The 17,604-nt window shown below is 36.9% G+C and overlaps 1 protein-coding gene across 4 annotated transcripts in view; it reads right to left on the bottom strand.

Moving 5' to 3' along the window:
- The window catches only part of sbf2 (SET binding factor 2), a 148,872-nt gene that overhangs the window by 119,589 nt on the left and 11,679 nt on the right, over positions 1 to 17,604 (bottom strand). For all 4 annotated transcript variants that reach the window (XM_056265753.1, XM_056265752.1, XM_056265751.1 and 1 more), the window contains exon 2: positions 15,906 to 15,991. In XM_056265753.1, coding sequence (XP_056121728.1) covers positions 15,906 to 15,991 — 86 coding nt within the window. The remainder of the gene's footprint in view (positions 1 to 15,905; positions 15,992 to 17,604) is intronic.

Genomic DNA, 17,604 nt, shown 5'->3' on the forward strand with positions numbered 1-17,604 from the left:
TTTGGTGATCAAAGATGAGTTTTAAGGGATAAAATTATTGACTACAGGGGAAATTTAAGATTATCATGCCATATTTATCTCCCTGTAGACTTGTCTCTCATTAGATATTGTGGAAGTACTGACATAATCATCCCGTCATAATCATCCTGCTTTAAAATCCTTAATAACAAACATGTTTGATATTGTCAGGGCGGCCCCGACATGTCCGCGAGCAGATCGGGAGGTTTAAGATTTGATCTGTAAACGCCTCACAACGCTCACACACAAGACACTTTTAAACCAAGCAGCTTTGTGTTGCTCCACTCTGCGAATTTGTGTGACCGACATAAGCGAAATCTGAATGGGAAAAATTTTTGCCTGGGAATTGAAATGATTCCTCCATGGACATGGAAGTCCATGCATCATTGTGAATAAACCTCTTTTTGAATGACCATGTAACATGCATCAACAACATCATCAGGATTGTTGGACTTCACAAGCTAAACAACAAACAGCAGTTCTAGTACAGTGTGCTTTGACTAGCCAAGTGTAAACACCTTTGTCCCAGGACTGGATTGAGGCACAATATGGGTCTACGTCACATTGCAGACCCCTGCCTGTGAGTGCAGCGATAGTGAAATGGGCACAGGTGTTTCCTGTGGTTTTCCGAGAGGCCGTCACCACCCACATTTCCCTCCTTCCAATCAGCTATCTTCCCTCTGTTTATGTTTTTCAGCTGACTAAACAACAGCTCCACGCTGCAGGTTGGACAGTCACGTGAGTCGGCCACTCTTCACTCTCAGCAGGAAGCCGAAAATGGCCCTGCTTTTGAATGAAGGGAGGGTTTCCTTTATTCACAACACAATGGCTGTTCATTACACAGGACTTAATGGACTTACACGTTTACTATAGATGTCATACTGATGACGATGACAAGGATTTTACAAGAAGCAACTGGTTGCACAAGAATACCTTGACGTGCAAGACTGCTACATGAAATTAGTGTTGCAGTCAAAAAAGCAATCCTTGACCTTTATCACTTCTCTTTGTTGACAACAACAGATTTATAAACAATTCCCATGATGAATGTTGCGTTTCCAAATGCTAATTTATAAGCGACTCAAATATACAGCACATGCAGAGTAGCATTTACTGTGAATCGAAACTGAAAACACTACTTACACTTCCAGGACTCTGAAACATTCAGCACATCAGTCAGACTATATTACTTCACAACCGTTGCGATTTGATGATCGCATTAAGGCATTTCACATTCTCACTGCCATAGATTGTCAAAATTCATTAAAAAAAATTAATAGCACCCCTGGTAAATATGATCAAAAATGGCTGTAAAAAAATCAATCTGCATTGTTTATACTTTTGATCTTTCATTCAAAAAAATTGCACAAATCGAACCTTTCATTGAAGTAAAAGAATTGAGGGGGGATCACATTATTTTCTACAGGGTTCAGTTTAGGGGACTGGGACGGTCATGGCAGAAGCTTCATTTTGTACTCAGTTACCCATTTTTGTGTTTATTTTGATGTTCTTTTTGGACCGTTGTCCTGATGGAAGATCCAACCACGGCCCATTATAAGATTTCTAGCAGAGGCAGTCAGGTTTTTATTTTTTATTTGCTACAATCCATAATACCATTTATCTGAACAAGATGTCCAGGACCTCCAGCAGATAAATAGGCCCACAACATATAAGATCCAGCAGTATATGTAACCGTAGGCATGGGGTACTTTGTATCCCTGTTTGCACCAAACACATCTGGTGGGTTTGCTGCCAAAAAGCCTTATTTTTGTTTCATAGAATCCGGTCCATAGAATCCGGTCCCTTTTGAAGTTCCAGTCGTGTCTGACAACTGAATATGCGGGAGTTTATTTTTGGAGTAGCGAGGAAGATTTCTTGAAACCCTCCCAAACAACATGTGGTGATGCAGGGGTTGTTTGATATATTTTTTAGGCTTTCTGACCCCCAAGACTCAAGTAATCTCTGCAATTCTCCATCTGTGATCCTTAGAGAGTCTTTGGCCACTCAAACTTTCCTCCTCACCGTGCATATAGACAATATAGACACACGTCCTCTTCCTGGCGGAATCGTAACATCTTTAGTTGATTGGAACTTCTTAATTATTGCCCTGATGGTGGAAATGGGGATTTTTGATATTCTTTGATTTTACTCATGAGGAAACACAAAGGCCAAATTCTCTTAATCATCCATCACAATATTTAAACTCCTGTGAAACAAGAAGTCATAGCTAGACAATTTCATGTTCCTAGTCACCCTGGTGTGCTAAAAAAAAGGTAAATATTAATGGGAATATACTTCAGAGATATTTTACTGGTAAAAAATTCTAGGGGTGCAAATAATTGTGGCCAACGTGTTTTGGAGAAAAACATTTATTTCATAATGTGGTTTATTTGGTGTCAAATACATAAACAGTTTCCCAGGTCTTCTCACAGAAATAGAGGGAAGGATATGGCACAGCCAACAGTGACTGGGCCAACATAATTGGTGGCCACTTAACCACATGTCAGAGTCAATAATGTTCACAGAGGTACTTCTGTGCTGAATGGAGAAACAAACTCTCAGGAGAGGGGGGATAAATTCACAGAGGTAAGAGAGCAAACACTGTTGAACAGAAATGTACATACAGTCAAACAGTATGTCAGGGTTACCTGATTGCTTGGTTTTAGCGGATGCTTTTTATCCAAAGGGACTCAAGGTTCCCTAATTGCACTAAAAGACAACCCCATTGGGGCAGTGTGGGGTTTAGCATTCGCTCATGAAAAATGTTGACAGAGGATCGTGGTAGCTATCCAGTTCACACACTGAATTGTAAGACTTCTTGTGCAATGGCTTTTTTTTTTGTAGTTTCTTTAAAGTTTGTGTCACAGAACCCAAGGTATCTTTATCCAAACATCCACTAAAGACTTTTAGTTGCACTCAACAAAAAGCATCCCTGCAGCCTATTATTGCTCCTAAAGGCTGATTTATACTTCTGCGTCGGACCTACGCCGGAGCCTCTACGCCTTGACGCGCAATTACGCATGCAGAGGGGGCATGTGAAACCCGGGGAGCGGTTCTAGCGGACCAATCACAGCGTAGAATTGACGCGTTGTTACATTTTTGGAGAGGCGCACGTCAGGGTAAGCGCGCTACACACAGTCTACGACGTAGCTACGGCGGAAGGTCGACGCAGAAGTATAAATTGGGTATAAAAAAATAAAAAAAGTATAAAAAAATCCCACCAATCCACATGTGGTCCATACCTGGGATCTGTAACCTTTAAGACCAGCTCAGACCCTTAATTACCTTCCCCTTAGCCAGAAACTTGAATAACCAGGAATTGTCTTGGTAGAAGTCAGCAATTTTTCCTGTTCTGTCTGAATGATGTTAACCAAGTTGGTCCCCCAGAGAGAATGAGACATTACGGGCACACCAGACAATCCGAAGCACTCAAGCTGCCGAGCCAAAGTGCTTTTATTTGTGTGCATCATCTTTATCTTGTTAAACGCTGGGATCTCATTGGCTGCTTTTGAACTTGTGGGACTGCTATGGGTCCTTTGTTAGCAGGTTTTCCTTTGGTAGCCGAGATGAACAGAGACAGCAGGAAATAACAAAGCTCTCGGAGTATGGCTCAGCTCCCTGGTCCTTTGTTTTATCATGCTTTGCCTGCCCTCTGCCAGGAACTGCAGATACTAATCAATTCAAGGGGCCACATAGCTCTCCGAGGTCCTGTGTGCACTGTACACCGTCATACATTTCCTTTTCATATTTATTAGTCAAAACAAGTCTAAATGTTTCCATTAAATCAGCACTCCAATATTCTGGCAATCTCATGAATTTTCTTTTTTTTTTTTATAAATAATTCTACTAATAATTTTTTTCTGGCTTTAAGCTTCCTTCTGCACACAGACCCACAGGAAAGACCTGGATAGTGCCGGACCCACTGTGTGGCAAATCTCACCTATGACTAGCTCTTGATGATGCTTTTCCTGCAGTCCACAAGGTGATTACTCATGAAAAGATCTTCCTGACAAACACATCTTTTCTTTTTTTTTGTCCAAAATTTTGACGCATGCTGGGATTCAGATTGTTTTGTTTTCTTTTTCCCACCCTTTGTTTTACAAATACTGAGTAAAAAAAATACTGAGACGTGAGCTTCAGCCATTCGCACATTTGCCCCTGGTGACACAACCGGAAACCAGCTAAGAAAATCGAGTAGGTGAAATCATTAATCATGCACTTCATATCCTGAAATCTTAGTATGAGCAATACCTGCCTAATGCCACAACCAGCCTTCCATTTATAAAATAGTGAAAGATCTGCAGTTATTTATACAATATACAATCTCCAAAAGTGCCTCTATATAGACAACAGACCAAACTACAACTATTTACACATTTTCTAAATACTTTAAGCGTCCTTCCCGGAAGTACGAAGCACATTCCAGATTACAACAGGGATTCGGAGGAAAGGGAAGAGAAGTTCAAAAAGTCAGAGCAACAGATGAGATAGATGACACAAACGGTTACGATCCCCCCCTTTCTGGGAGGTCACATTCCTTCATTATAGGATGTCGGGCTCCGACAAGGAATTTTTTATTTCATTAGTACATAGTTGTCGCAAACATGCAAACATTAGTGACCACAGAACATTTCAGTTGTGTCAGAAGGCATGTCTCACTGACCCCTCTCTCTCTATATATATATATATATATATATATAAATTATAGAGTAAATTACATTTTTATTTTGAAAGAAATTTAGTTTTATTCCGCATTAAATTGATCAAAAGTGAAGGTAAGACCTTTTAACAGTCACAAATATGATATTTCGCTGTTCTTTGGATCTTTATATTCAATAAATAATCCTGAAAAAACATTACACGCTTTTCACAAAAAGCAGCACAACTGTTTTCGACATTGACAATAAATATAAATGTTTCTTGAGCAGCAAATCAGCATATTAGAATGATTTCTGAAGGATCATGTGACACTGAAGACTGGAGTAATGATGCTGAAAATTCAGCTTTGCATCACAGGAATAAATGATATTTAAAAATATATTAAAATAGAAAACAGTTATTCTAAATTGTAATACTATTTCACAATGTCACTGTTTTATTGATATTTTTGATCAAATAAATGTATCCTTGGTGAGCATAAGGAGACTTTTTTTAAAAAACATTAATACTAGCTGAACTTTCGAATGGCACTATATACAAATAAATAATATTTCAGGTCAAACCACTAGCGTTATTATGTTCTCAAATGTAAAATAAATCAAGCAACATGACTTATGATCTATATCACTAGATTTTTTAAATAACAAAAACATTTTTTTTTTCTTCCACAAGACTACAGAGTAGAGGAAGTATGTTTTTCTTCAGGCTTACAAGATGAGGGACATAATCCATTTAATGCAGTCAGTAGAAATAAAGCAGATGATTCTGGGTTTATTTGCTGGAGACATAAAACAAGCATTGCAGCGAGGAGCAATAAGGCCAACTGGCTTCAGGAGGTCCCAAGGGTCTATGTCCGCCTCAGTCCCAGTATGCTGGGGAAGGCAATGCTCATGCAGTGAGTGAGTGTTGCCAAAGTGGCTCGTAGGAGGTTAGATGAATGGGACTAGTTGTTAGTTTAACAGGAACATTTTAGTCCATCATTCTGGCCCTAACGCAAAAGCCTCCATGCATGCGTGCCAGGGAATGAAGATATCTGCAAGAGCAAGTATCTCCTGAGACAGAGGTTAATGGCAAGCGATCTTGGTGACAGTGACAAAGAGGTAAAAGAGTAACATTATCAGAAGAAACAACCCATGCACAGCCTTGAGATGCTCAAGTTATCCAACTAATGTCAATGTTTATCGACCACTTGAAAAAGTGATACTCAACATCAGCCAGTTCAGGAGCCAAGCTTAAAAAAAAAATCTGTTTGCAAGGGTCACATTTTGAAAACATCCACTGAATACATGTAAACGGTAGAAAAGCATTCCCCAAATGCATATAGGCTACTTCATGTTAATATAATTTTTAAAAATAAACCGCTTGCTTGTTTGTGTACATTAACTTTAAAATCTATCCTGACAGTGATTATTTTTAGTGAGTTAATATTACAAACAGTTCAATGTCAGCACTGGACTTGCAGCTCACATGGCTAGGGTACATGAATGTGGGGATTTCTATTAAATTTTTTTTTTTTTCATGGAAACAAACTACTGTTTCTCCTTATTTTTTGCTACTTAAACAGAGGCACTGTTAAAAATAACTGTGTTCATGCTCTCATACTTGCAAGTCGTGACATGAGGAAAAGGCAGGGAACTGTCCTCAGGCACAGTCTTGTGGCCAAATAAAAAGTGTATTAAAAGCACATTAACAAAAATAATATTGAATAGATTGAGAATATTTAACATAATCCCCCAACTCTAGTTCAGTACTCATCGTTAAATCTCATGATCATAGAGGTTTGGTTCTGTTACTTTTCTACTGTTTGTTTCAAGAACAATAACAGAGCAAAAAAAAAAAAAAATGAATGAATGAACAAAAGGCTCCATATGACTACTGTACATCATCTACAACTTATTTATTTATAACATCCAGTTTAATTACTATCAAAGGTCATCTCCGACATAAAACCTCTCAGGGATACATCTGAACAAACACAGGCCAATGGCACTGTCATAAATTCAGCTTGTTTGTCAGCTGAAAGGTCCCATCTAAAGCATCACATGCGAAAGACCAGGACATCCAATCTCCTTTGACATTTTAAAATCACACAAACCCATGAGACCATCAGGAATCCAATCAAATTGACCTGTTACAGATAAAAATGCATCTTTTCTCAAGCCCATAAGAACATGCAGCTGTGGCAGTGGAAGCTCAAGCCTTAGGTTTACGATGACCCAGGTTTGAGTACGACCTGCCCTGTCTACATTTTTACGTCCTACAAAAGGGTAAAATCCTAAAAATAAAAGAACAAAATAAACATTGTGTTCTATATAAATGCATTTCTAATCTACACAAAATGTTTTCAATATGTTAAACATTTTCGTGTTTAACATGAGCCATTTTATGTGAGGACACACTGTGGCTTGCTTGCAATCAAGTGCCCCTGACATTCAGCATTGAACTTGAGACACAGAGGAATGTACGGGACTATTCAGCCCTTATAATGTGACTAATATAGCTGCAGACTCTCTCTGAGTAAGTACGGCATGCTTGTCTGCGAACATTTGTGAGTCAACATACTAAAGTTTTGATTTTATTGATTACTACATAATCTGCATCCCACCCAGAGAGAAAAAATCATGAAATAATGCCAGTTATTCCTTCACTATCAGTGAAGCATGTCAACTTTCCTCGGTTTGAGGTTCTGAGAGTAAATTGATGTTGCAACACCGATTTGTGACACTCAACCATCAGATTCCAAACAAACATTACCATGATCACAGTCAAACCACAATGAGTAACACCTATTTAATCAGAATGAACCCTGGAGGATTCATTTTATAAACTGGATCCATGTTTGTTCTGAAATCATTTGGACACTTTAAATGTATGATAGTTAGCAATATCACATGAGCAAGAGTGCTGTTGTATTGAACATCATCTTGCCTGCACATTTTGCATTCCTGGTACGCCACAACGCTGAATGTCAAGTATAGCAAAAGCAAACCATATTGTGTCCTTGAAAAATTGTCTCATGTTAAACATCATAATATTTTCCAGCTTAACGCATTCTGTTATACTCCAGGTCTGGGTTTCCATTTCCTTCCCATTGGCGAGGTAAACCCCACTCTGAGCGAGAAAACACCAACACTTTGACATTCAAAACCTCCTTTTCAAAACAAAATGACAGAAACGGCACTGCACCTCCTCATATAAATTCAGATTAGAGGACTGTCACTGTTTTATACTGTAATAATAGAATATAAAATCAAGAACACTCAAAAAAATTACTCTTTAAAGTTACTCAATTTAATTATGGACAGTGGTCCCACACAAGTAAATTATTTTATATTAACATTAATGGATTTTTTAAAATCTATGTAAGCTCCTTGTGTTGTGACAACACAACTGAATGAGAAAGAATCAATGTAAAACAGTAATGTCCAACCAAATCAATGGAATTGCTTCCCTGTAACTTAAACTGGTTAAGTTTAGTGAACATGCTATATTTAAAACTGCACTGAAAGAATAAAGTGAGCTTAATTCACATGATTATTCAATTGAACTTCTAGACTATATAATAGCTATTAGCTAGTATAGCATTTAATAACATTAAATGCATCAATCTATATGCTCCTTCAGCCATATGGTTCTAATAATTCCAATGTAATTGAACATTAAACACAATTACACACTATAAAGTCTTCCTCTTTTCTCATTTTCTCAAAAACACATAAAATAACACTTAATTTCAACATTTATTCTCTCTTAATTCAGCTATATGCAAAGCATGCTGGGAACTAACAAGCACCGCCCAGTTCAGTCACAACACAAATCATTCATGTAATCCAACACAAATGGATTAAGTACATTTAAATTGTACATATATTTAAGCAGATTGAAAACAATCAAATTAAGTTTGGACAAAATGTATAGCAATTGTGTTGCTTAAGCTCATTTGAATTAAGAAATTTGAACAAGCAGCCAACATTTTTTTCTTCTTCTGTGCAATATAAAAGCATCCCAGAACAGACTTTACGAAATACTAACAGAAATTAAAGACTTTGCCTTTAGATTAACTTTATATTTTCTAACCTGTCTGACTTCTAGCTCTGACACCATGCAACTTTCTACCTTCTTCGCACGTCATCTTCATCCAATGTGTTGGAAATCAGCACATCGTTTTGGGTTTTTTTGGATCGCGAAATTAAACCTTTTACATTAGTTTAACGATTGATAATTAAGTATAGTCGAAAATTACAACGGTTAAGTTAATTAAACGCAATACAATAGTGTTTTGGAGTTAAAATAAATATATCTGTGTTACTTTAACATAAAATATTTGGGTAAAAAGAACAGTGCCACAAAACCATTTTTTTGAGAGAAGCATCTGTGAACAAATGATACCAGGGCTCCACAATAACATAGCATAACATACCAATGTAAGAAAACACAACGTAACGTAATGTAAATAATATTATAATAATAAAAAATGTATTATATAAAATAATAAAAAATTTAAATAAAGTAAAAATCTACTGTTGAGCCATGCATGTGATGCTAGAACTTTTACTCCAAACGAACTTTATGACTGTTAACCAACTGACGTCAAGCTCATTTTCAGTGGATGTATGAAGTCACTAAATTTTGACAAGGATGTCAATTGTGTGTTCACTTTGAACAGTAATCAATGTCATTAATGCAAATGTCCCAATACTTCTTGATACCATAATGAAATCTAAAACATTTAACAACAAGCTAAGGGTTGATAGAAAAAATAAATCAATAATGGGTGAATATATGTGTTACTGATTAAGGGACATGGTGTTTTCAATTCAAAGTACACTGTAGCTTAATAAGCATTCCTAATTAATTTTGTAATATCTTTAACAGTTTAAAAGACAATAAGAGAACATCTGTCTGATCTATAACTAATCCAGTCTGGTTTATGGTTTGCCTGGCTCTTCTTTCTTAATAGCATTGCCCTAGTTGTAGACCATCTTTAGGCGGGACGTTTAATGTCTCCTCAATCTGCTCCCCCTGTACCCTGTATTTCCAGTGTGATCTAAGCGGTAAGCAATGACCGAATTTGCATGAAAAAAGCTGAACTTTCATGCGAGACAGGGTTAAAAATGGCACGCAAGGAGAATAGCTGGCGAACTTCCTCCAAGATTGAAAACACCTTTGGAACAAGAGCTGTAAACACGATGGGGTGTTTTTCTATCCTTTTATACTTGGAACATTCCTCATCTGTAGCTATTTAGTTTGCTGGGGGTTGTTGTGGTAAAGAAGCATTTCTGCTGTTCCGAAACAGAAACCAGAGTGAAATAGAAATCTGTAAAAATCTGCAAATAATAACAATTTGCATACCGAGACGAAAATCCAAATTGCCTGGCTGGTATGTTTAAAACAATATTCATTAAAACTACAAAGATGGGACTGAGGCCATTTCATTTCAGTGTGCTGGGGATGTTGAGGACATTTAACCCCAGCAATGCACTTTTATGAGTTTGTTATTTTCCTTATTTAACAATCCGTTCGAAATAAATGGCTAAACAGAAAACCCACACAACTAGACTAAAGGATCATCTGTGCAATTTGATGGAAATGCGATTTATTTTTATTTTTTTACATAAATAACATTTTTTACTTTATAAAGGTTTACAGTCAACATATCGGAGTGCCTTGCAAATTTATACGCACAGATGCTTGACGGCAACTGCACATAGGCATCAAAAGACCATTTATAAGTGTACATGAGCCCCGTAAAAGAATCTTAAACCACATAAATCAACCAAAAATGACGCAAGGTCAGGTCGCATAAGAAACATATTGGGCAGGGGGATCAGTAAAAATGTGCACATACTGATATGTTTGAGTAAACTGACGGAGCAGAAACTATACCGAGGGGGTCCCCACATGTTGCTGAATGCTTCGGAGATGATGCTGTGTGGATGAACTCAAGCCACAGACCAGCAAAACACTCTTTTGGTTTGATTCTGCAGCCTGCTGGGAGTACTGGCACACCCAATGACTAACAAGCAATGACATACATACATCTCTGGTCTATTTTTATACGATAAATCGCCCACCCTATGCTCTGTGCTGTCCCTGCAGTGTTCAAAGAGATGTGAATGTGTTTGATGAATGTTGTTCTACAGCGCTTACTCAAAAACAATACGTGAGATGAATGAAACAAAACAGGATCTCAATTAATCAAACAGAAATCAAACATTAAATCAAACATAAATCAACTAATAACATTTGCATATGTTGAATACATTACATTTGAATAATTAACTACAATACAAACTATAAAATAAAAACATAATTGCTAGACACCAATAGAAATAAAAGATTTAGTTATTGTTTAAATGATGGAAATTGGTACTCAAACCTGCCGTTTTCACACCTAGTTTGTTACAAGCAGATTCTGGAATGCTTGGTCAGAAGACCATCTAATAGGGCTGGAAATTTACAGATTTCCCAATTTGATCAATCTATCTATCCATCTATATAATTAATATATAATATCTTATGCTTATAATTAGCAAAATGCTCCTCTCTAATGTTATTTTTTCTAGGTAATCCATCTATGAACATTGAATAGATTTCCTGAGGTAAATTTAACATTATGTGACATTGTTTACAAGCTTTTTTACTGACGTCTTTCCGCGGCTGAAAAACATGAAACATTTTTACTGTTTCTTTCAACATACCCTCTGATGTTCATTCACGTTTACTTGGTGCTCTAAATAGTAGTAAAGACATAGTACAGCTTCAAAACGGCATTTATTGTTTGAATTTTGTGATGAAACTGACAGAATTTGAAGGCTGAGACATTGTTTCATATCAAAAGTAAAAAAAGGACAAAACTCCTTGAGATTACTGGATGGCAGGGCACTCTACAAATAATGTTTAGTGAAGTTTAGTTCAAGCATCTGATTCTTGAGATTAAAGAATCAATATCAGTTCATCAAAATGTAGATTGATTAAAATCAGTTAATCAATATTGTCAACCCAGCCCTACAATATAGTGAACCAAAGAACCAACCAATATTATTCCCCACCAATGATATAAGTTGATAAACCTGAACATAAAGAGGCCCTATATTGTGACTAATAAGGGAGAGTTTTCTCACGTGTTACATTTACTAGCATATTTGGTTTCTGATTTCAACTGAAATGTTATTCTGGCTCTTTGACAATGATCTACTGCACCAGACTTGGTGATTCCAACATCTACAACAACAACCTCTACAAAAAAAAATGGTGCATCAAATAAACAGAAAAATCCAATGGCAAGCCTTCCAAGCTGACACAAAGAACACTGATCCTCAAAATAAACACTTTACAACTGCTGAAGGACATTCCCTAAACTTGCAGGAACTTTATAAAGCCATTGAGTCTGTACTGAATAAAATCCCTATGGAATGTCTCCAGTGCCACTGAATACAAGCTTTCAGATATTCAGTTCTTAAGGAAAAGGAACTTCATTGTATTATACCAAATAATGCAGTATTTCAAACCACGGAAATTGAGTTAAATTCAATTCCACTGTGTCTGTTAGACGAAACAACCATCATTCCTGGAGTGGGAAAAAGATCAAGTTCTCTTAGAATCACAGACTTGCGTCAGTGAGAATTTATGATGATAAAAACAACATCTAAGTCAAGGATTGACCAGATTGTGTAACCTGTTGGCTAGGGGTGTAACGATACACAAACCTGACGGTTCGGTTCGTCCCACGGTTTTGAGGTCTCGGTTCAGTTCATTTCGGTGGGGTGGGGGGGTTTAGAAAGCTAAAATTGCTTTTATTTTTTATTAAACAGTGCTTTAATGAACAAATTGTGTCTTTGTCTTTAAATTAATTCAATTACAAGTAAACGTTTCTTAAGGATAACAAAATTATCTGCTAATGCTGTAAACTACAGCCCTTACTTGCACATTACTATAACATTAAAGCTTAACAACAGAGCCTAGACTTTTAGCCTAAATGATATAATAATAATCAACACTCAAATAACAAATTGTATTGAAAACATGTAAACTGCACATAAGGCAATTTTTGCATTAACATGTTTTTACTCTAATTTGTTATTGTTATATAATCATTTACACAGTTGCTGTTATTTTCATGACAACTATTTTAAACATACCGTACATTAAATAATCAAGATATCATAAACAGGTTAAGTAAAATATAATATATAGGCTAATATATAGCATTTATTTAGTGAAAGTTAGCAAACCAGCAAGCTGTGGACACTGAATGACTTGCCTGAGGTAAATATAAAGCTATGTGAAAAACTAAGCGTTTTATTGACGTATTTCCGCTGTTGAAACACTGATTGAGTGTTTACACGAGTTATGATGCCTTTCAGTAAGTATACTGTATCTTTCAACATACCTTCGGGTGTCCATTCATGTTTATTCTGTAACTGAGGAAGAGATGATCGCGCTCCGCGCTGCCGCATGCCATGCATACAGTGATATCTGTCACGCCACATCTAAGAGCGCCAAAACGGCATTTATTGTTTGCATTTCGTGATCAAATAGACATAATTTGAAAGATTACAGCTTGCTTATTATCAAAAGTAACAAAACACTGAGCTTATTGCGATTATATGTGGTTAATGGTGGTTAGGCAACAGCCCTGTATTCGTTGTGTACACATAACACATGAGGTGCAATGAGCCGGGGCTGGGCGGGGCAGCAGGGGGCGGGGCGTGTTCGGTTCGCCATGAGAGTATCGCGATACGTATCGTGGGTGGTGTATCGCGGTTTTTCGGTTCGGTTCAAATATCGTTACACCCCTATAATTGAACATTATTTACTGTCGGCTGAAATATCGGCTAAACACAAATTCAATATCAGCAGGTGGTTGAGTCTCTGGTCAGCCAAGTGACTTTAGAATCAGTGGGTGACTGTGTTCACGGCTTCATCTCTCAGCAGGTCAGTGTTAACAGCCAACATGAGTGAATCACCCTACAGATTCAAAATTGAATCTTCACAGTGACCAATGAGCCTCTTCTCACTTTCAATAGCCGATGCCCTCCAGAGATCTGATGCCCAAACCCTTTCCACATCAAATGCAAAGCCACATATCATACTACCATTGTTATTCATGGAGATTGTGTAACCAAGCATATTTATTTGATTCACTAACACTTAAATGACTAATAAAACAAGAAAAACAGAGAGAGAACAGTCTGTGTTTGACAAATAAGAGAGTCCATGATGTGCCAAAACACATGTGCCAAGCTTAAATTTAATGGCTCTAAAAATGTCATATGGTGCATCCATCAGTTTCCTTACACCTTGAACACATGCGAGTATCCACATCTTAATTATTATTTTCCAAAAAGTTTTTATCATGAATTATAATTCATATCAACATTTTGGGAAGTCTCGCCACATGACATTTTACAACCTTGTCATGAAAAGGTCAAATTATCCGGTATTTTAAGAGATTATGCAGGCTTTTTTTTTGTATTATATCACATTATACTACAGGGCTGTTGAATGCTTGAATCTGATTGGTTGATGAATCTTCTCTAAGGTGTGCAATTATTTTCAGGGAAACACACGGCTAAAGTAGTTCCAGGCAGTTTTTGACCGCATTACATGTCCATATCAATTCGCCAAATGATTTCAGTTTTTCAAAAGGTCCTTACAGCCTACAACAGCAAAAGAACCAAAACCCACAGCGACACTGACCAAGTTATTTCCATGTTTTGTTTTTTGCCACAAATGTACGGAAAGCATATACTTTCTTTCTCCCGCTCGCACTCAAACGCACACACATACAGTGCGGACACACACTCACACATAAAAGTGTTGTCGGCGCTGCTCTGATGATTTTATCTGTAAAATAGTTTAGCAACTTAAAAGCTACATGACATTTTTCACTAGTGGGGTAATAACTGCGCTGTTCTTGAAGCAGATAAACTTACAGTTTCGCTATTATCTCTCTCTCTCAAATGTCTCATGACATTTTGGAATTAGCAACGGAGGCGTGGGATGAGATGTGTAAGAAAACCTGACAAATGTCTTGAAATACAACATCTGAACATTGTCTTAAAGTGTGGTAAACGTAGTAAAAGCAAAATAATTGACTCCGGACCGTTAAATCATTAGAAAATAATGCAGGTGTAACGGCAATAATTCAACGGCCCGGAGTTAATTATTCCTTACTTATATCCTGCACGCTAGTTACACCATTTGACAATGGATTTTTTTTTTTGGAAGTCAAAAGTTTTCCAGACTTTTAATGAGCTATTTTAAAATGTATTATAAGTTGCATCACCTTGACATTTTTGACTTCATGCCCCTGAAAAAACATCCAAACGAATCTTAATTCGGATATTAAAAAGAAATGTCATCAGAGAAGAGATGTATTTTATATTAGTTTATATATTAATATATCAATATCATTAATACATTCTCAGAAGGACAATGTTGTGATAATTCATTGGATGAAAAAAGTAGCATGTGCAGACCACAAGTCTAATGATGTCTCGCAAAGGTCAAGAGTTACGTATTATGTCTTGATAAACAAGTAAACAACAATCAACCAGACCGCAGTCCTACAGCTTGAGCAGGACTTTGGAAGCTTCTCACCTCAAAAATCAGGTCCACTTTAAAGCCACTGCCACTCAGGAGATGTACAGCGTGTACTTCTCAAGCTCAGATAAGCAAATATTTGGTCCTGAGTTAAGTTGATTTGTGTCTGTTAATCGGGCCACAGTGTGTAGAGCATTAGATCGGACTGAAGCACTTCTGCACGCCATTTAAGTAAATGGACAGGACATGGGCTAGGAATTCTCCAATTAGAGCAAATGGAGGCGACTGGGATAAACCTTTAAGTAAACAATGATTATGCATTTGTTGACAAAAGGAAAGACTGATATCAGAACCACATGAGTTTCCGAGGACGTGGGCAGAAGCATTCACAGATTTCAGAAACTTTTTAGAGGGAAAAAGTTACAAAAACAAATTCATATTCTCCAGCAATGTCATATTTATTCTATTTAGAATGATCAAAAAAAATAAAGAGGGCAAACTGACCAATGGCAAAAACTGACAATCTATCATAGAAAACAACTGGGAAAAACAACGAGGTAGAATATATACACTGCTTTTTTCCATTTAGCTACTTCCAGAAGGCAGCTGTTCACGGATAAATGATCTGGGTCTACTTTGGTTTTCTGTTTTCAGAAAACAGAACAGAAACAACTCCTTACCATTTCCACGCCCTGGGGAAATGCCGTGCCATCCCAGTCCTTTTTGGGGAAGCGCTGAATTATCTTGCCACATCCTTCACCAGATCCTAAATAAAAAATTTAAAAAAGACAGGGATTATTAGAAAAAAAGGCATTACTAAGATGTGTGATTTCAGCACTTTTTTTTTTTTTTAAATAAATTTTTGGAGCAGCAGGAACTGTTGTATGGGGCATATCAGGACAATCCGGACGGTAATAATGTTATTAAACGTGATCGTATTTCCAGGGTTTCTAACCGGCAAAATCGCTCCTCATGTATTCCTTTTGTTCTTTTTGGCATCTTTCCTGGCCCATTTTTATTTTTTGTTGACAAAGAAAGCATTGTGCACAGGGCCAAGAGGGTTTCGTCAATTAGCGTTTACTAGTGTAAACATTGTAATGTGACAATACTGGTCCTTATCAACACAAATACCACTGGTGGAGAACCAAAAATAAATAATGTAGCATATTTTAGTGGAATGGTGACTAAGAGGTCAAAGTGACCCGGGCTTTTCTGATTTAAAAGCAAACTGAAGGGTTCATATCTTAACACAGACGTGGAGTTAAAGGGATAGTGAAAATTCTGTCAGTAATTACTCACCCTGATGTTGTTCCAACCCCGTAAGACTTTCGTTTTGGGGTGAACTATCCCTTTAAGACATTATCAAATACTCATTCTAGAAAAATGGGGAAAGATATCATTCTTCATATGCTTATCTGGGGAATGCATCACTGACTGTGTTTGTGATAATATCTGGAACGGGGAATTGGAACCTGTAGTACTAGGTCACAGTATGATGGAGATCTTTACAGTTATCATAATGTGAGTTTGGAAAGACCATTAACAATATGTCATAACAGCCCAGATATGTAGTGGACAAAAGTATTGATGGTTTGTCACATTTTTGGACTAAATGACTGATCAAATGACAGACATCTTTAAAGATATTGCTCTTGAAAATGGTATGTTGAAATATGAAAAAAAATTGATTTTGACTCTTTGGAGGAATGTTTGCCAAAATGTGTGAATGTGTGTATAATAGGAAAACTGAATCCTAATATGAAATGACATTAGAGGGATAGTTTACCCAAAAATTGTAATTCTGTCATCATTTACTCTCAGGTCGCTCCAAATCTGTATGAATTTCATTGTGTTCTGTGAAACACAAAAGATATTTTGAAAAATGTCTCAATTTGTTAAACATACCGCAAAAGTCAATGGGGCCCGGACCAATAAGGGTGAGTAAAGGATCACTTTTGTGCAAACTGTTAAACAAAAAAATTCTTTGACACAGACATGCCGCTTTTTTCTTGGAAAACAGTAGTGCTGACAGTCAACCTGCATCTAGATAAAATCATAGCTTTAAAAGTCAAAACACGGGCTTGAGCTACACTAAACAGACTAAGCACCTCTCGGGTTTATGTGGACAGTGCAGAAAGATACAACTGTGTTATGATTCACAGGGTCCCTGATTCACAGTGTGTGTAACACCCTGCAATGTCATCAAACACTTGTTGAGTTGCCAAACCAGATTAAGCTTTAAGGATATAAAGATCATGGATTAGGGATACGCATTTATAAATTAATATAATACACCTAAGCATTTATATATAAAATTTCAATTGCATAATGTCTAATCATGCAATGTCCAAATCACCTAAATGTTGTGATAATTTGCAT

The sequence above is a fragment of the Rhinichthys klamathensis genome, unplaced genomic scaffold (genome assembly GCF_029890125.1).
Source record: "Rhinichthys klamathensis goyatoka isolate OS25496 unplaced genomic scaffold, OSU_Roscu_1.1 h1tg000240l_1, whole genome shotgun sequence".
In the NCBI taxonomy this organism is placed as follows: domain Eukaryota; kingdom Metazoa; phylum Chordata; class Actinopteri; order Cypriniformes; family Leuciscidae; genus Rhinichthys; species Rhinichthys klamathensis.